The sequence below is a fragment of the Aplidium turbinatum genome, chromosome 3, assembly GCF_918807975.1.
Source record: "Aplidium turbinatum chromosome 3, kaAplTurb1.1, whole genome shotgun sequence".
NCBI lineage: Eukaryota > Metazoa > Chordata > Ascidiacea > Aplousobranchia > Polyclinidae > Aplidium > Aplidium turbinatum.
In genome coordinates, this window is record NC_137474.1 from 47077880 (window position 1) to 47091414 (window position 13535).

Sequence of the window (13535 nt, forward strand, 5' to 3'; positions counted from 1 at the left end):
AAATTACACGGCAATTTTTTCCAAATAATATCGAACAAAAAGCAAAAATATTTGTACATTATATTGAATTGCATTAGTATCACATGTCAAACAGAGTACAACATATGATAAATCAAGCATCATACGATGCATCATCAAGCTTCATCATACGGTCACACGGAAACGCACTGCGTGTCTGCAGTTCTGATAACTGCGCAAACCCTATGAAGGAAGAAAAAAGTCGCTTGGAACAAACAGTCCATGAAGAAAAAAGTCGTCGCGCAAGACGGAAAATATCAACTTTACATTTGTTTAACGTCGCACACTTTCATTTAACAGATTTATTTTCAAATCCTGATATCCGTAAAAAAACTGCAAATGCGATTTGAATACATTGAGATTCGAATCTCTAAGATTCGATATTCTGTATTGTGCATCCCTAGGCTTGAGACACTTATTGCTCCAAAATTGTTTCGCACGAGGTGCTTTTATAGAAAGTAAATCTTTTGGCAAGGTAACATTTTAAATTTAAAAAAATAAGAAGTGTAGTAGCCAACTAGCTAGGGATGGGCAATTCAGAATAATTTACTACTTTCAGAATTATTCCGGAATACTAAATCGAATCCAGAATACCGAATCCTATTAACTTCTAGGCTCCAGCAAGGCAAAAAGTGAAAAATTTCATGCAATGTTTATTTGCAAATTTAGACACTAAAGCAACACAATCAAAGTAGATGTTTATTGTAGTGCAACAGCAACACATCAAGGGCTATGGCATTCCAAATGACTGCCAGACAAACGAGAGCCGTGTTGCCAGATGCTGGAAGCTGCTTGACACCAAAAAGTAACTAAAATTTCACCAGCTATTTAAAACACCTTAAATAAATCGATTTTACCTTCAAAATACACATAGTTTTTAAGACATAAGACACTGCCATCACGCATACGCAAACCTTGCAAAACATTTTCTATACGAGCAGGGATTATTTGCTAAAAAGTTTAAAAAAATAAAAAAAAACTTTTTTGAAAAAATTGAGTGAGGAAAATTTCACCAAAAAGTTGTCTGGTTCCAAGGTCAAAAAGCTTGGCACCAAAGATCTCTAAATTTCACCAGAATTTTTTAATTTGGTATCCTACTTTCCCATCTGGCAACGCTGAACGGGAGCGCAGCTTAGTTGCCGTCAAGCCCGCAGTGAAAAAGCATCGCTCGGAGGAAGCTGATTGGCAAGTATGCTGAGATATTTCCGAGCCAACTCCTTTAGCAGGGACATCTGCTCAATGTTGTTACGACACCAGTCAAACTATCGCAGAGTCACATACGCACGTGAATTGAAAAAAGCACATTATTGTGCATGTGTACTAAGCGTGAAGTAAATTGCGCGTGGTTTCCTTGATTGCTCATGCGGGCGAGTGACGTAGGGATGCATGCGCCGTGCGCGCACAACCACGTGCAAAACGTTTTTGAAACTGCGAATGGTGTCAGTGCAAAGAAAAAGAGAGTAAACCACACTTTTTTCTGTTCACTGTCTCAAGCTGACAGCTTGCACAAGACTTATGCATATCTTTAAAACCGAATCTTATTACCCGGTTTTATTGCCATTTTGGATTCAGATAATTTAGGATCCGAATCCTTCTGGATTCGGTATTCTGAATTGCCCATCCCTACAACTAGCCATACATATATAAGTTACTTCTAATTTCATAAACACTTTGCTAAAACGCTTTGTGCAAATACTTTGCATCTTGTTGGCAAGTTTGAAAGGCTAATGACGGAAAAGTACAGTATATCCTGGTTTTACAATGACAACCAATCCAAAAGTGCAATTGGTCAAGAGTCTAACTTATCAACAAGAAATGTTTTAATGAAATCTCTTGCTCATTGATGACGAGTGATTATGTTATTTCACCAATAATATATTTCTTGGCATTGTAACCTTCATATTAAATTGTACAGAAGTATAAACATCTCTTTAGGCTTTATTAATATGATCAATTTCATATTTGTGTAGTGATGGATCGACCTTCAGCTCCGGCCATGATTTTTAACTCTGGCTCATTCTAGTGTCCGTTTAGTCAACAAGGCTGATCAGTGATCAGTTATTGGAGAAAATATGAAGTGGTGCTGGTTTGACTCCCGGGGTGTGCACTTTAGCAACGCACGTTAAGGACTGCTCTTCATTTAGCGCACCTAATGAATGGAATAATTTCCAGGCAACAACACTTCAACAATTGGAAACTTCACTCTGTCAATGTCGGTGACCGGTCTTGCGTCAGTGATTCAAAGCCTTTACAAGTATGCGAAACTTCCAGGATCAAGCTTTTAAAAAAATCTTTCCCAGTTCGAGGATAAAAATTCAATGAATTAAAATATCAGCTGTGTAGCTTCCACACTTTTGTTTTGCTAGAATTCTGGAATCTATGTAATCTGTGCAACATCGTAGGCGTAAAGTGCACTCTCGTGTCTCGCAATAGAATTCAACACACTGGATTTTCAAGAATACTTAATCTCACCCCGGCAATTGCGTCACACATACGTAGTTTTTTGGTCCCCTCACTTTGTGTGTTCGTGAATAGTGATTGCATTGCTCCCAGCAGTACATTTCCAATAAAAAATGGGGTTCCTTTTAAGTGGCTGCAACAAGGTTATTTGACTGATCAATTGACTAAAAAAAACTAAAAAAATCACTTCAGTGCAGCACAGCAGTGTTATTATTAGTTTCTGGTTTCCGGCTGGTGGCCTCTAGTTCTGGTGATTTCTGTTTAATGTTCTAGCTTTTGGATTCCATTACACTTGCTGTGTTACACCTTTGTTCCTATGCCTGAATTTAGAATAAATGTAACACTGAAGACTACGTGTCCTGATCACCATCGTCCCCACAGGTGTTGTAACGACAGCTGTGTATGAGCCGTCGTCTCATCAAGTCATCATGTCCGCTACAAGCTGCCTTAAATAACAGTCGTAACTAAGTTCCTAACCACAACAAAACCTCTGTAAGCCCTGTTAGCTACACAAAAACCCCATTGACCCCAGTCTCAGCTCAGTCAACACTATTGTTAGCTAAAAGATTTTCAGCAAATGAGAATATTTCAAATGAATTAATTTAAACTTCTTGTTTTCAGACATTTAATTTTTTTGTGAACGATGCAGTTTTAGATTTCAATTTAAAACATTGATGTTTTCTACTTGAAGGGACAAATTAAGTTTGCAAGCAAATCTGTCAAATAATATAATTTTAAAAGCCAGATGTCATTGCAAAAATGGTGGACCAAATCTAGATTTTATTTTGTTGCAAAAATTACAACTTTATTTTTCAACATTTATATACTATAACCTTTTTAAAGCTTTGGCTGTTGAAAACCACCTTTCTTCACAATGCAGTAAAAGGATTTTAAACTCAGATTCCATTTCACTACATAAATTTGTAAAATACTGGTATTGAGTATGCGACTCTTACTAAAATTAACAACTTTCACAACATCTTGCACAGAAGTGTTAATATGTACTTCGTGTAAAATCAGTATACTCTTTGCAAACTGTGAAGTTTATTACGCGACCCCTTGCAGATGGAGCGACCCCCGTGCCCCAGTTTTGGAAGCCCTATTTGTCACAAGCTACCTCATCTACTGATTTTGGTGTTATATGATATCTCAGTTTCATAACACATTGATTTTGCACTTAGATAGTTGATAATTTTATTAATTTAGGTTGTTACATTGTGGGTTTGCACTTAGTTTCCTCTGGTGCGAACTAAACCATCACCTTTGAATTGATCATTCTCGTGTATTTTGCCATTCCAACAATTGTTTGATATGAAGTTATAGTTTTGATATTATGCTTTAAACATTTTCCACAAATTAAAATAATTTACAAAATCTTGCAATTATGTTTCTTGCAAAAATCTTTTTATTGTTTAAACTACTTTCAGGTTTCAATGTAAGAGTTTTCAAGTTTGAGCATTTCTTTGCAGGTTCATGATAATGATCTTGTTAGGGTAGTGTAAAAGTTATATCACTAATCCAGACTAAGTCTTGCCAACCTTCTGCTGCAGTTTGAAGTTTTGACTACTGTGATGTCACACAAGTTGATAGATGAGGCGAGCCGCATGAGCGCACTCGACCTCTATGAAGATCTTCTTATTCATGATGACAAGGAAGGGAAATGTTTAACATTGCAAGAGGTAAGTGGGAGTGGTAATCGGTTGATTGGTTACAAACATTAACGATTTGGTGGTGATGAACATGTATAGAAGGAGTGACCTACCTGGCATCACCACAATGCTGACTACCGTATTTTACGGACCATAAGGCGCACTTTAAATTCTTTTTTTTCCTCATAAATTGATCGTGCGCCTTATGGTCCGATGCGCCTTATGTATGGATCAAGTGCGGTAGTGCTTTATTGCCTACACTCAAAACCAGTACCGATATTCTATTATATATGGTCCGGTGCGCCTTATAGTCCGGTGCGCCTTATGTATGAACAAAAAACTAATCAAAGCAATTTATTGACAGTGCGCCTTATAGTCCGGTGCGCCTTATGGTCCGTAAAATACGGTACTCACTACAGAACAGCAAACATTGCGTTTTGCTAACTATACTGGTGTAGCTTCCACGCTAGCCATCAAGACTTTTCCAAAAACATATGTTTCCACGCAGTCAAGTGAAGCAAGAATTGACAGCAATAGACTCGTCTACACTCAACTGCCGCGAAACATCTGATGAACATGTTGATCAATGGTATTTGATTATAAATTCAACATAAAAGTATGGATGTCATTTTTTTGCAGATGAAGTCAGAAAAGCAACAACTTCAAGAACAGAACAAACTTCTTCATCAGCAGCTTACTGAGGCGATGTTGAGTGTCAGTATATCTTGTTCATCATGAACTTAATGCTGCTAGTTAGTGTGTTGTGACCGCTCTCAATGAACTTGTAGTGAATTTTGTTTGTTTTTCAGCTTTCTTCAGTGACAGAACAAAACTGTTTGTTGAAAAAAAACTTTTCAAGTTTACTGGAAACCGCAAAACTTGAACTGGAACGTAAAAATAAAGTTATTTCAACACTGACAGGCTCTAGTGGGTCAAGGTAAGGCAAGCAACAAAGCTTTCCTATACGGAAACCATGAATCCAGTTGAGCATTGTCTTGTTTTTTGTCTCTTCAGAGTTATCCCCAAGAACCAAACCAATGGATACATCAAACCTTCCATAAAATCTATGTCATTGAAAGGTCGTCGCCATGGTGACGATGCGCATTCAAGCGAAACAGGTCGTCGCCATGGTGATGATGCACATTCAAGCGAAACCAGTCGTCGCCATGGTGACTATGCGCATTCAAGTGAAACAGGTATTGTTGAAGAAACATATAAACATTCAATGTGTAAATATTTCTGTGAACAAGTTTCATTCGAACGAACAAATCTTTATAGCACAAACACCACAAGAGTGCGCCATTGTAGTGATTTAACACTAAACAGCGAAGGAGGTTATTGGTAACATATTTTGTTTTCACTGTTGTAAGGTGTAACCAATGTAGTTTGTTGTTGTTAGTGAAGAAGTCCTGCTCAGTGTTCCGGAGGCTCATACGCCTTACGTGCTCAGTCAAATTGTTGTGCTCACGTCTTGGCAGAATTTCTTGTATTCACACCTCGCTTTGTTTTTTGCTTGCGTCTTTACCTGCGGGAAAGGCAAAAATCTTTAATTTCGGTTCAGTGTTATGTTGGGTGCCGTCCAGATCAGTTTAATAATTTGGTGTTCCATGTAAAACTCTAATTTTAACCTTAACTGGGGGGCAAAAACAGAAATAAATGATAAACAAGTTGGTAATAGTCTGAAGTCTGCCAGACAGGATAGGGAAACTTATTTGACAAGTTCCCTGACGACTTTGCGGGACGCTCCCCTCAGCACTTTGTAATTTTTTGTAAAGCTATGTACTCCCATTTCTAGATCGCCACCACGTGGATGAAGTACCCCACCATCCGGTCCATAGTTTGAAAAATAAATCAACTGAAGCTACCACAAAAGGGCGCCCTAGCGACAAAGAGTCAAGCAAGAAGTTGCGCAACTTTGATTCCATAGAAGGGAAAGCCCCACCGAAGGACACGTCACATATGACCACTAGAAGCAAAAGAGAGCTGGGGAACCATCGAGACAACCGTCACAGGCCATCACGTGACCGTCATGATTCCCGGCGTCTGAGGCCACGCAGCACCAGGATAGATAATGACGAGAGAAGAATGAGACATCGTGACGAGGAAGAATATCGTCGTCGATCATCCAAGTCAAGCACTCGGCCCTCATCAGAAGATCACACCGAGCACTTTCATAGGCCAAGGAATCGGACATCCAAAACCGATCCCTTCATTCATAGCAGGGCACATAGGTCTGGTGAGGTTCCCCCGTCAGCCCCTTCCCTCCCAAAGGACCCGAGAAGTGTACCGGCACCAATCAAACAGCGGCCGTCACCGATCACCTTCCCAGGGGACGATGACCTCCACGGTTGGTCAACGCGTAGTCGTTACTATGACAACGTACCGGTTGTCGGAGACACTCACAAGCACAAAAGCTCTAGCTCTTCAGTCATGACGCCATCAAGCAAGGAAACTCGTCTTTCCATTGAAAGGTCAACAAACAAAATTCAATCACAACCATCTTCCTCCCAGAAACCACCCAATAAAAGTAACTTTATGGTAGATTCCTCAACTCTGCCTCCTCCCAGTGTCCGTTCAGTCAACGAGGCTGATCAGTTATTGGAGAAAATATCAGCTGCCGTAAGCAACAGCCCCAACAAAGTTTCGAGTGTTCTTGTGAAACCTAATCACAACAAAACTCTTATAAGCCCTGTCAGCTACACCGAAACCCCATTGCCTCCAGTCTGTAATCACAAAAAAGTCCCATCCGCCCAAATTTCTAACAAAATCCCACTGGCACCAGCATCTGGTCACATGAACACCTCACTGACCCCAGTCTGTAGTCACCAAAAAGTCCATCCGACCCTAGTCTCTAGCCATAACAAAACCCCATTGACCCCAGCCTCTAGCCACAACAAAACCCCATTGACCCCAGCCTCTAGCCACAACAAAACCTCACTTAGCCCAATTTCTGCTCACAACAAAGTTCTTCAAAGTTTTTCTTTATCAAAAAATACTTCTAAACTTTCATCAGTTACAAACGATAATCCAGCCATACAGCGACACTTAATGGAGCAAGAACCTGTAGTGCCACGAATCGAACGAATACTTCCTCCCAGCAGTGGTAGAAAGGGGCCCATTGAAGAAACATACTCTGATGCAGCTGGAGCCGATGTGTATGACCTCCTTGATTATGATGAGGATTCGATCCAGGCTTCCATCCACCACATGGGAGGAAAGCTCTTTCCAGAAGAAGTTGTGGAGGGTCCTGCAACATCCAAGGTGAAGAGGAATGAAAACGTGAACATTGTTAGTGGGATGAAAGATCTATCCCACACGCAAGATCACATAAAGCAAAAAGTGACTCCTCGTGCATTGGCAGAAAATAAAACTTTATCAAAAGATTGCAAAACAGACAGATCTCCCTTAGTAAGAGTTTCTTCTTATGAACAACGTGTTGATGAAAGGAGAAGAGTGGCTCCCAAGAGAAGCCTTTCGACTGATCGAAAAGAGGATGCGAAACGACCAAAGGCCATTGATCCACGAATGAATCGTGACAAAAAGTTTGCTACAAGACAGCCACCCGCCAAAGTGATCACCAGTGAAGCTGAAACTCTTAAAACTCCTGTCACTTCTCAAGGAAGTGGATTTCATCTTGACTGTTTACCTGCCGTTCATATGGACGTTTCTCAAGAAAAAAGTAATTTAAGAATTGAATCAATTTCAAAAAACAAAGTGAAAACTTTGCCAAAAGTCATGACGGTTTCTCATGAGTCGATGGATACTTGTAACGTTGAGAAGGCTTCTGGTAGCCTTGTAAAGATCTCACATCAATCGCCAACGAAACTGATTGATAAACCAATCAAGAAACTCAACAAAAAAAAGATGTTGACTCTAGAGAGCACGGCTCTGCGTCGATCACCTCGCCACAAGAAGTCCACACCCCCCGCGCTGAAGGGAACTGAAAATGAACCTTTGAAAAATGTGAAATCAAAGCGGAAGTTAAAAATCATAAGTGACTCTGAGTCCGAATCAGAAGAGTTGAATAGCAAACAAAAACTTGTGGAGAATGGAATATATTCAAAACTAAATTCATCTGCTTCTTCCTCCTCATCTCGAACATTCCAGGTTAAAGGAGCTCTCTTTGTTTCGAAGAAAATTGAGTCTTCAAAAAAAGCATTACTTGGCACTGCATCAGATGTAGCATCAGCCAACCCAACCTTGCAACTAATGGATGCAGATCCATCTCTCAAACATGAATCATCTCCACATCCATTGAGCAACGATCCACATCACCTTCGATGCGGAACAACCTGCGACCTCCAGCCAGCAGTTTTTGAGCCAGATCTTCAAGATACCAGCTCTTCATCATCACACCCAGTGACATCATCTTCTCTTGAAACCTCAACAATCAAAGAATTATCGAAGCTACAACCAACAGAGAGTTCATCCCAACCAATCACAACTCCCATCTTGCATAACCAACTTCCCCCTCAGGGCCCCCACAAACAAACTAAGACAACCCCTATCTCAGGTGAGCGATACGTTTCACTGGTTGTGACGTCAGCAATTTGTGACCAACAGTGTTCCCGTTATTCTAATTCGACTTTTCAGGTCCCAGCGCAATCGAACATAGCTTTATGACGTACTACCGTGTGGCATCGCTGCAACTTCTCCTCCACCTTGCCAAGGAAGAGCTTGCATCCCGAAGATCCGGCGTAGGTTGGTTGTTGCGTCATAATTCGTTCTTTTCATATGAGTTATTGTTTCTATTGCTTTGTTGCATGTTTGAGTTTCCTCCTGCAATAATATTAAGCTAACATGAAGTTTTACCTTCCAAGCATCCGCCGAATCAGTGTCCCCTAGGCATGTGTGGCTGAACAGCCTCGCTGAGAGCCAAGTCAGACGTCGGCGGAACAGCAGATGGATGTCTGAGCGTTCCAGCGGGGAATCCCTGGATGCGTCACAAGATTCCAAAGGTTTGATGAAGATTTGCGATCATTGAAAACTTTTATCGGAAAAAGCTTGCTGAGCTTCAACAAGGTTTCATCGCTATATTGTGATTTAACAAAGATATACAATTATACATTGCAGAACAGTCGTCACAATCATGGAAGTTCAATGAGGAATCACTCAACCATTTCATTCACGTGACAAGTCTCAACCACCTGATATCTCCGCTGAAGAGCGCGCGCAAGTGCTCACCACTGCCTTCCCGTGGTGAGTTTGATGTTTTTGCAGGCATTTTCTTCAATTTAAATTTCAACTTCCTATAATTGCTCACTCTCAGTGTCCGTCACTTCTGAGAAGTTTATAAAGTAGGCTGACCGTAAAACTTTATTGGATTTGATTAAATTCATGGATTTGACGGCCGAGGTGCTGTGGACGGGAGGACCCACACCGTTCACAAATTGACTTCCAGCTACCAACGATTTTGAAATATTTTGTCAACGTTCACTTTGAAGCTACCAGGAATGTTCGATTGGATGCTTTCAGTCCGTGGTACCATCAGACGACTGCATTATTTCGAGGGCAATGGCCGATCTTTAAGAGATATTTGCTTAGCAGCCCCACAGTGGGAATAAAACCGAACATTACAAGCCTGAATTGAACCGACCTCGTGTGTCTGGGAGTCAGTAATGTTGATATGGGGGTCCAGGGGGAGTCAGTAATGTTGATATGGGGGTCCAGAGGGTACTTTTAAATTCGGGACCTTTTCAAGGGGCTGAAGACAGCCCCTTGAAAGAAACCGCCGCGTATTCTTTGGATACAATTTTGCCAAAACTATTTGCCTTCTGTTTGTCCCAAAGAAATGTTTTTTTTTTAAATTTATCTTGGTGAAACGCAGCACCTGGGTGTGCTAGCTTACTGTCGATTTAAATTTATAAAACATTTGATGAATGTGATTTTAAAACTTTGTTCTTTCAGAATCTACCACTGGAGAGTCCTACGAGAAAGAAACCTGCAAGCGGAAAGTTCTACAGAGTCCCTTCAAATAAATAGTTGATTTTATTCAAATACATTTATTTTCGTTGCGTTTAGTGGTGTAGTGGTTGCGCTAGGCCTGCAAAAGCAACGACGGCAAATGTTCTGCAAAATTTCAGATTTTGACTGCGTATCACGTTTTCTAAAATCTTAGGGCATTAAACTAGTAAAAATAAAATGCAGTTGTGGCGGCACGTTGCTTGTCAGCAGTCGTCTATGAATCAAATGCCCGCTCATAATAATACAGTCGTCGATGCAAGGGCGCCAGAACGATTTTTGACTGGGGGGCAGGATTATGAAAAAAGGGCACTTTTGTTGCTGAAAGGCCTTTTTTAAATTTAAGATAAGATATAGCGTTGATGCTCAGCTCATTATCGAGTAATGATACAAATGTCCAGTACACAAAGAGCAATGGTACAAAAGGGCATCATGCTATGTTATAACGATGTAAGTTAACCTACTGTGTTACAGAATTTTGTGTCATGGATAGGCTATTATTTTGAGGCAGAAATAAAAGATTATAATTTTTCTGAAATTGTTATGTCGTATTGCAAAATGTGCCACCATTGCCCCCCCATCCACAGAAAAATTGAGGGCAGGGGGAGCATCCGCCCGCTTCCGGCGCCCCTGCGTCGATGAGACACTTGTGGGCATGATGATGGCGGAAATTGATCAGGACACGGTGGTCTTTCCTATTGATTCATTCCAACACAATCAGCTTGACGTTGAACGACAGAATCCAGGCAACAAGAGCACCAAATGAAAACGGAACGACTGACAGTCGTTAAGACACCTGAAATTAACACAACACTCTGTTGTCTTTATAGGCTACATTGCCGACTTGAATTAAAAAATTCTTGAGTGCGTGAGAAAAAGACTCAGAAATACTGGTAACCGCCCCGACGATAGCTCAGTTGGTTGGCGCGTGAATTCGTGGACGAAGAAGCTTCAAGATCAAGCGGCGCTGGTTCGACTCTCGGAGTGTGCGCTTGAGCAACGCATGTTAAGGACTGCTCTCCATTCAGCGGAATGTAATGGATGGTAATTCCCCGGCAACAAGACTTGGCCCCGAATTTTTTTTTCCACGAGTTTTCTGTCTTATTGATTCTAGTCACTCTAAAAGTAAGATTTTCCGAAAGTTGTACTGAAGAGGGTTTAATACCCGAAATCGCGATCTGCAACACGATAATTTCAAGCTGGACCAGAAAAACTATTAATGCTGTAGTTGATCTAACATGGAAGTTTAGCAAATAAATTCTTGTTTCTCTTTGAATTGACTTGTAGGCTACTCTACAAAGTGGACGTTAATAAGTTATGTTAAGGTATTCTACCTATTTTTTTTCTTAGTGTTTTGAGAGATTGGTTGATTCAGATTTCGAAATAACTATTTGCCAATGAAATTCTGCAATGATAAAAAAATATTAGCTTTCCCTAACCCTACTTTTTTTGAAAAGCTCTTGTGAACTGCAAAAATTAATTTAAAGAAAAAAAAAGTTTGACTTCGACGGGCGTCGATTCTCACGAACACTAGGCAGAGGATGAAACCACTGAACCAAGCGTGCCAACGAGAAAATGTTGCATTCACACGGTTTTAATACAAACTTTTACCAAAATATGCAAATGAGACAGAAATATCGTGGGAAAAAAAATTGCGACCGAGCCTGCGTCAGTGATTCAAAGCCTCTACAAGTAGGCTAGGGAAGATAGCCCAACAGTGCCCAGTTTTTCTGAATATTTGATATTTTTCCTCAAAAGCTTGTCAGTAATATTCATTTTTTTACGCTATGTTTTAGTAGCCTACTATCTTTATTCTATTTATTGATATAGTTTAGTTTAAATTCTACAATAAGCAGTATTTGCATAATGGCAATATAAAAATGCTTAAAAAAGGTTGGCACGGTAGGACACGAATGCCTAACACTGCCCATGTAGGGTTCCCACAGTGCCCACTTTCTGTAAACACATTGAAGAACACATCAATAGCAATTCCAATATTATCGAAACTGATTTTTCTTTTTGTGAGCAGTCTACTAACTAGGGATGGTACATTACGGGACGCGCAACTCCGTTGTTCCTTCAACATTAGAAGGGTCAATTGCCTATTTGACATTTTTTTTACGCTTTACTGCCGGCTTGCTTTCAACTAAAAACCTTAAATTACTTTAAAACCAACTTCACTCTTCTTATATAACCCATAAAAAGTAAAATATTTTGTAAATTACAAAAAAACGTAGCCTAACCCTTCAAGTGTTGCGGATAAGTCAAAAGCGGATGAAGTTTCGCATCCCTAACTACTAACTAGCATGAAAAACCGGAACCATTTCTTTCTAGAAGTTTTATTTTCGTTCCAGCAACATTTCGGCATTTTTTATTGTATTTTACAGCAAGTTCGAATGCCAGTAGCCTATTCTAGCTGTCTTGGTCCAGTAGCCAAAGTGAAGCGCGTCGCGTCTTGAAGATATTCCCAAAGCTTCCTCTCTTCTTCTTTGGAGAAGATTCTGTTAACAGTAGGCCTATAGGCCTAGTTCGGTTGAACGTTTTTTAGTGCTAAAGTTTCTAACTTATTTTGAATAAATGATGTTTATTGGCTGCTGCAAAAAAAGATGCACAACGAATCAAAACACAATGTACAAAGCAAAAGAAAGAAAATGATGAAAGCATCTCAACAGCGGGAGGCTGCAAAGTGACCATTCAAGGTCTTCAAGTCAAGCAGTCACCCCTTAACTCATCAACGATAACTTAACTTTACATGCCGAATTCCCTGGCCGAATTCTTTGGAAACAGAATTGATAAACTTTCTATCGGTACGAACTTCTTTGCAAGCTCTTTTCATGATTTCCGGAGAATGTTTGACCATTTTCTTAGCCATTTTTCTAGATCACTCTGCAACAATAGGCAATTAAGTTATACGCAGGGTTGCATTCCTGGGGGGCTCAGCCCCCCGAAAAACGAAAAGGCTTGATGTAAGGGGGGCTCGTTCAAGCTTCCATTTTTCAGCTTTTCTGGCTGAACAACAACTTCTCGCCTGAACAAGTAACACTTTAACAGCTTTCTCACAACAAAACTGCAAAAAAACACGAACATAAGTTGATAGCAATCGCCAATTATCACTTTTGTCAGAAACTCTCCAGACTGGGAATATCAACTTCGTAGTAGCTAATCGTCATGTCAAATGGACTGTTAATTCTCTACTTCAAATAAAAAAAATCTATTCAAGAAGGAAAGTATTCGTTGGATGAAGTTGTTAACTTGAGTCCTGGAAGTACAAAAAACTACTCCTTTAAAGGCACAACATTGGACCAGTTCAAAGCTTGACGTAGCCTAGAGACTAGCCTACCCTTCTTTTGATCGTAATCAGTTTATTCAAGCTTTGGTTGAGAACATTGGAAGCAGGATGGTGGACACCAACAATGAAAATTCTGTGAAGAGCTTGGAACTTATTGT

The 13535-nt window shown here is 40.2% G+C and overlaps 1 protein-coding gene across 1 annotated transcript; it reads left to right on the forward strand.

Annotated features, from left to right (window-relative positions):
• The first annotated feature begins 4013 nt into the window (after positions 1 to 4013).
• On the forward strand, positions 4014 to 10507 carry LOC145767024 (uncharacterized). Its single transcript, XM_082578752.1, has 9 exons — positions 4014 to 4157; positions 4767 to 4841; positions 4937 to 5064; positions 5142 to 5323; positions 5923 to 8640; positions 8721 to 8828; positions 8948 to 9085; positions 9201 to 9326; positions 10035 to 10507. The coding sequence occupies exons 1-9, from the start codon at positions 4050 to 4052 to the stop codon at positions 10103 to 10105; spliced, it is 3654 nt and encodes a 1217-aa protein (XP_082434878.1). The 5' UTR covers positions 4014 to 4049; the 3' UTR covers positions 10106 to 10507.
• The last annotated feature ends 3028 nt before the right edge of the window (positions 10508 to 13535 follow it).